The following is a 6,320-nucleotide window of genomic DNA, read 5'->3' on the forward strand; positions in this document are numbered from 1 at the left end:
TCTCTCCTGTAAATTAGAAATGTTCTTCAAATAGAGCAAAAATGTGAGAAGAAAGCCAAGGAAAATCGAGATAATGTCACATCCTGTCTGACATCCCCCAATCTTCTACTCAGACCTCAGATTACTAAGGTCACAAAGTTATTAGTAACAGAGACAAGACATTGATGCAGGCCTACACCAAAAATCAAGAACTTAGAGCTTCTTCTGAGTTTTGGGAAATATTGGAATGACCTCAGGATATCAAAGAAATGTGGCTTCTTCTAAATGGGCACGGGTATGACCCCATCCAACCAAACACTTGTCCACATTATTATCTAGACCAGTAGACTGGTTTTTAAACCCAGTTTTAATTTTGTAAAATTTTCTTTATGCTAGAGCTAACATGTAAGCTGAAACAAAGAAAGGAGATGAAACAAGGATATCCAAATTGATTGCATAGGCTCCACCCTTAGGTCCATTCATCCATTCCCTCGATGGTCCCAAATGCTTGGCACCCTTAGTTATACAGGAAAAACATTCCAAGTATTGAGCAAGAAAATAGTCTCTAAAGACTTAGGAGGATTTTGAGATTACTGTGAAACTACAACACAAGGCTCTCCACTGGAGAATGTGGGTATAGTATTTGGGGGTTTTTCTGATTTGCTTTTTTCACAAAAAAAGAGCTTCTTCTTTATTTTCAAAGATTTGATGAAGTGATGCCTATGAAATAGGACTATGGAAAAGAGTGGACATAAAATGACATGTAATATCCAATTCCAAAACTGCAATATATATAGAACATGGAAGATATTGTTCAAAATGATTGAAAGTAGCCATCTCCTGGTGTTAGAGTAATAGGTGATCTCTTTATTTTCCTCACCTTACTGTCCTATATCTTGCAAATTCTCTATAATGAGTATGCAATGATATTGTAAAGCTCTATGTCATCAAAAAATTAAATTAAAATAAATTAAATAATATATGAAAGTGCAAAAGAAGTAAAATTAACCAAAATTCTAATGTAATTCTAAAGTTTCAACGATGTCCAGTGTGTTCACAATCCAAGACCTTGTCCATTCACTTGCTAAATAACCTTCCGTTAAATAGATATTTCATTGCCTCCTTCACATCCTTGTTTCTGAGACTATAGATTATAGGATTCATCATGGGAGTCATAACCCCATAGAACATAGATATAAGTTTGTCAGTAGCATCCAAGTCATCTGAATTAAGTGTCTCTTTAGACTTGGGCTTCATGTACATGAAGAGAATGGTTCCATAGAATATTATCACCACAGTCAGGTGGGCTGAGCAGGTAGAGAAAGCTTTGCTTCTCCCCTCCGAAGTAGGGATCTTGAGGATGCTAGAGATGATTAATGAGTAAGAGATGACAATCAAAAGCAGGGGCATCAAGGCAAATAATGCTGTGGTCACAAGCATGATGAACTCATTGCCTGAGATGTCAGCACAGGCCAGTTTCATGACAGCCAGAATTTCACAGGAGAAGTGATTAATGATGTTATTCCTACAGAAAGGCAATCGTACTACAAACACAGTTTGTACTGCAGAGTTGATGACTCCTGTGATCCAGGACCCAGCTGCCATGGGCACAAAGGAATCCTTGCTCATGATGACAGGATATCTTAGGGGGTTGCAGATAGCCACATACCGGTCAAAGGCCATCATGCCCAGGAGCACACACTCTGTTGTCCCCATGGCCAAGCCAAGGAACATCTGCACCGCACAGCCAGAGAAGGAGATGGTCTTTCTCTCTGAGAGGAAGCTCACCAGTGTGGAGGGAATGGAGGTGGTGGTGTAGCAGATGTCCAAGAAGGAGAGGTTCCCCAGGAAGAAGTACATAGGGGTATGAAGGTGGGAATCCAAGATGCTGATTAAAATAAGGGTGCCATTGCCCAGAAGGATGACAACATACATTATTAAGATTAGCACAAAAAAGAGTAGCTCCAGCCTTGGGTAACCAGAAAGCCCCTTTAAAAAGAATTCCACCAGAATGGTTTGATTTTCCCATTCCATTTCACTGTTTCTGTTTTACCTGTAAGACATTAGAATTTTTTAAAACAAAATATGTGACTTATTACGATTACTTTCAAATGTGTACCAGTTTATAAGTACCATACTCCCAGAGAGGAAAAAAAGTTTTAAAGGAAAAAGTGAAAGAAAAAACAAAAAAAGAAGTAAATAAAAGTGAACCAAAGAGGGTAAGATATGAACAAAGAGGAGGGCGGGAAGAGGAAACTTACATGTGTTTAGCCACATGCAATATGGCATGTAATTTACTTAATCCCATCACAGTGCTGAGAGAGAGCTATTATCATCCACAGTCTACAGATAGATAAACTAAAGTGTAAATATTAAATAAACTTGACTAAAAGTAAATATAAAGCACAGCTAAGTAAGACTCAAACCTAACTAAGTCTTCCTTGCTAAAGCCTGGGCTTTTTGCCATATTTATCATCTCACACGTAAACTAGAGGTTATAGTAAAAATTAACATTATATTATGTGTAACTGAACAATAAACCATATTTACTGAATACAAAGCACCACACAATAAACCAATGATCTTGTCACTCCTTGAAATTATAATGTTATGATTACCATCTGTCTTGCATAGTAGCATGTAAATTTGATAAAGGTAGGTACTCTTCTTGTTCACATCGATAGTCCCAGTACCTACAATAAAGTGGAATCAGAGACAGTTTAAAAATACTTGTTGGGGGTTGAGGGAAATTGGAGGGGGAAGATGAACCATGAGAAACTATGGACTCTGAAAAAAAATCTGGGGGTTTTGAAGGGGCGGGGGTGGGAGATTGGGGGAGCCTGGTGGTGGGTATTATGGAGGGCACGTATTGCATGGAGCATTGGGTGTGGTGCATAGACAATGAATTCTGTTACACTGAAAAGAAATTAAATTAAAAAGAAGAAAAAAATATTTGTTGCATAAAGAAACAAAATGAAAGACAAAATAATGACTAACATTTCTCACTCTTGTGTCAATCCTCTACTAATTGTTTGCTTTGTGCATTACCTATTTAGTCTGAAGAGCAAACCTATTAGGCAATTACTGTGATCAGCCTCATCATCTTTAATAATAGAGGAGGAAAATAAAGCACAGAAAAGTCAAGTAATTTGCCTAAAGTCATATAGCTAAATAAACAGTAGAACTAAGAGTTAAACCCCAGCTGTATGGCTGCATAGTATAAATTCTTAATTTTTCAATCTGCAGAGAACTTGGCTCAAAGACTACAACACCTTTTAATCTAATTGACAGTACTAATGTTTCAAAAGAAATATTGGACCAAGGAAAGGTGACTGTTAGAAAGAATCACTTCAACATAGTGATTTGAGAGAAGTTCGTTTTGATACTTGCTATCTTCCTACAAATGTGTTGTCATAGAGTTGCATTTGATCCTTATAATCTGTGATTTCCCTTGTGAGAAGTTCTATTTCCTTCTCCATTACTATCCTTAAGTGATTTTTTTTTTCTATTTTAGTCTCACAAAGGGTTTTCCTATATCATAGGTCTTCTCAAAAAAAGGGGAGTGGGGCTTTTGGATCGATATATCCTTGCCACTTTTTTTCTGTTTTATTAAGTTTTGTTTGTAAATTTTTAAAGGTTATTTGGAATTTTCTAATTTCGTGAAATAAGAACTAAATTCCTTAATATTTCCTCTTTCTTCTCTATTTCTAGCTCTAATTAATGCCCTTAAAATACTTAGTGTTCTTAAAAACTTAGATTTTGACATGAAATGTCCTTTTCATTGGGTTCCAGATAATTTTTTTCTTTCCTTTTCCTCTTCAAGCCAACAGCTATCCAGGTGTGTATTCTCTGCACACCTAGTCATTGGACATTTGTGTTTGATTTTTGTTACTTTTTTACAGTTTTTATTATAAGATAACATAACATGTAATTCTCTAGTTATGGAGACTTTGGCAGTCAATTACTTGATCCATGTTGCAAATACTAACAAAAAATTTTAATTCTCTTGGGGAAAGATATATAGTTTTATATAGATACATAATACGTGCATACACGTATACATATAATCAAGATTATGTAATGTGTTATTCAAATCTGTAAATTATTATTTTGTCATCTATATTTAATTGATTCTATATAAATATCTGTAAGCACGTTCTGCCCATATAGCTAGGATATTTTTAATATGCTTAGCTTCTGTGTTATTTATAGCTGATAATTTTTATAAATTGTCAATATTATTAACTGACCTGTCTTTGTCATGTTTTGTACTTTAAATTCCACTTTTATGATGTTGCTATTACATTCCTGCCTTCTTTTAGTTTGCTTTTGCCTGCTCTTGTGCATCCCCTTATTTTCAACTTTTCTTTCTCACTTTGTTGCGTATACTACTCATAAGTAACATGTATCTGGGTTTAAATTTGATTCTGGAAACTGAAAAGAAATTTAAAAAAATAAAAATTTAAAATAAAATTTTCAATCTCCTTTTACAGTCTCTGTCTTTCATGACAGCATCCAGTCCATTCACTTTAAAAATAAAATTATTGGGGCACCTGGGTGGCTCAGTGGGTTAAAGCCTCTGCCTTCAGCTCGGGTCATGATCCCGGGGTCCTGGGACTGAGCACTGCATCTGGCACTCTGCTCAGTGGGGAGCCTTCTTCCCCCCTCTCTCTGCCTGCTTCTCTGCCTACTTGTGATCTCTGTCTGTCAAATAAATAAATAAAATCTTAAAAAAATAAAAAATTAAAATACAATTATTAATGTACTTCATTACTTTCTTTTCATACACTTAATTTTTATTATTTACTTATTTTGCATTACTGCGTTCTTTTTTTCCAGTTCCTTCTTTTCGTTGGTTAAGTTGTCATTTACTATTTGTTTTCATTAACTTGAACACTCTACTCACTCTTGGCACTCTGTATGTAGGTACCTTCTCTTTCACCATGCTCATAATTTGACTTATAGGAACCAACCTTTTGCTCATAAAATTAACTATTTTTTCCACTAGAGTGTTGTCTAATATCCTAAGTTATCCCTCAAACACTAAATGAAGACAGAACTGCAAGAATACTTTTATTCCTCCATCTGTATCCTCAAATTCACAAATGTCAGTGAGATAATGTAGAACTGTTTATAATTTCCTCACAATGCATCTTTTTGAGAGTTCTTTATCAGCCTTTACAATTACATAGTTGGACAGTCTTTATCAATGTATTTACCTCCCTATATCTCCACTCATTGATCACATTGGTTCTTCTCTCTTCTCTTTCTCTTCTATTCTGAATCTTCAGGACCATATTTTCATTTATATTTTGGTTTTGTTAGAGTATATCTGCAGAATTTTCCTCAGATGAAAGTGTAATATGTTATCTAAATTCTTATAGATCATCAAATAACTTCCTTTTTTTAAATTGCATAAATTCTTATAATGCATGACTTTTCCACCAAATTCTACATCTAACACTATATCCTAAGGATATAATATACATAATAGTATATAATATAGAGTATATAGTTACATATTACATACAACAAATATATGTATGACCTATAATAAGTATATAAGTAAAAAATATATATTACTCATATACATACATATGTATATTTGAATTGTGCCTATTAATTGACATCTTTGTGTTAGTTGGTACATTAAAGTTTATACATATAATAAAAATTATATATAAAAGTGTACATATATAAACATATTATATAAATTATATGTATACATACATATATGTTTCTATTCTGAAAAAAGTGTTTAAGAAACTCAGTGACCGGGGCGCCTGGGTGGCTCAGTGGGTTAAAGCCTCTGCCTTCGGCTCAGGTCATGATCCCAGGATCCTGGGATCGAGCCGCGCATCGGGCTCTCTGCTCAGAGCGGAGCCTGCTTCCTCCCTTCTCTCTCTGCCTGCCTCTCTGCCTACTTGTGATCTGTCTGTCAAATAAATAAATAAAATCTTAAAAAAAAAAAAGGGGGGCGCCTGGGTGGCTCAGTGGGTTAAAGCCTCTGCCTTCGGCTCAGGTCATGATCCCGGGGTCCTGGGATCGAGCCCCGCATTGGGCTCTCTGCTCCGTGGAGAGCCTGCTTCCTCCTCTCTCTCTGCCTGCCTCTCTGCCTAATTGTGATCTCTGTCTGTCAAATAAATAAATAAAATCCTTAAAAAAAAAAAAAGAAAGAAAGAAACTCAGTGACCAAAATCATAGAGAGCCCTGAGAATTTTCCTAACATCTCTGTGATCCATTCTTTTAGGTGGCTATGCACTGGTATCTCATAGGGACAAAGCATGGTTTCACCTCTAATGACTTGCTGCCTAAGGGTGAGGAGACAGAAACTCCTACAC

General features: G+C 35.6%; 1 protein-coding gene across 1 annotated transcript; it reads right to left on the reverse strand.

Annotated features, from left to right (window-relative positions):
* Positions 1 to 1,056: 1,056 nt before the first annotated feature.
* LOC308352993 (olfactory receptor 13C9-like) lies at positions 1,057 to 2,013 on the reverse strand (the record flags this gene model as incomplete). The annotated part of the gene is made up of 1 exon (XM_080819527.1): positions 1,057 to 2,013. One exon carries the CDS (start codon positions 2,011 to 2,013, stop codon positions 1,057 to 1,059), a length of 957 nt encoding a protein of 318 aa, XP_080675653.1.
* Positions 2,014 to 6,320: the final 4,307 nt, after the last annotated feature.

Source organism: Martes martes (assembly GCF_963455335.1).
Source record: "Martes martes genome assembly, chromosome: 12".
NCBI classification, from domain to species: domain Eukaryota; kingdom Metazoa; phylum Chordata; class Mammalia; order Carnivora; family Mustelidae; genus Martes; species Martes martes.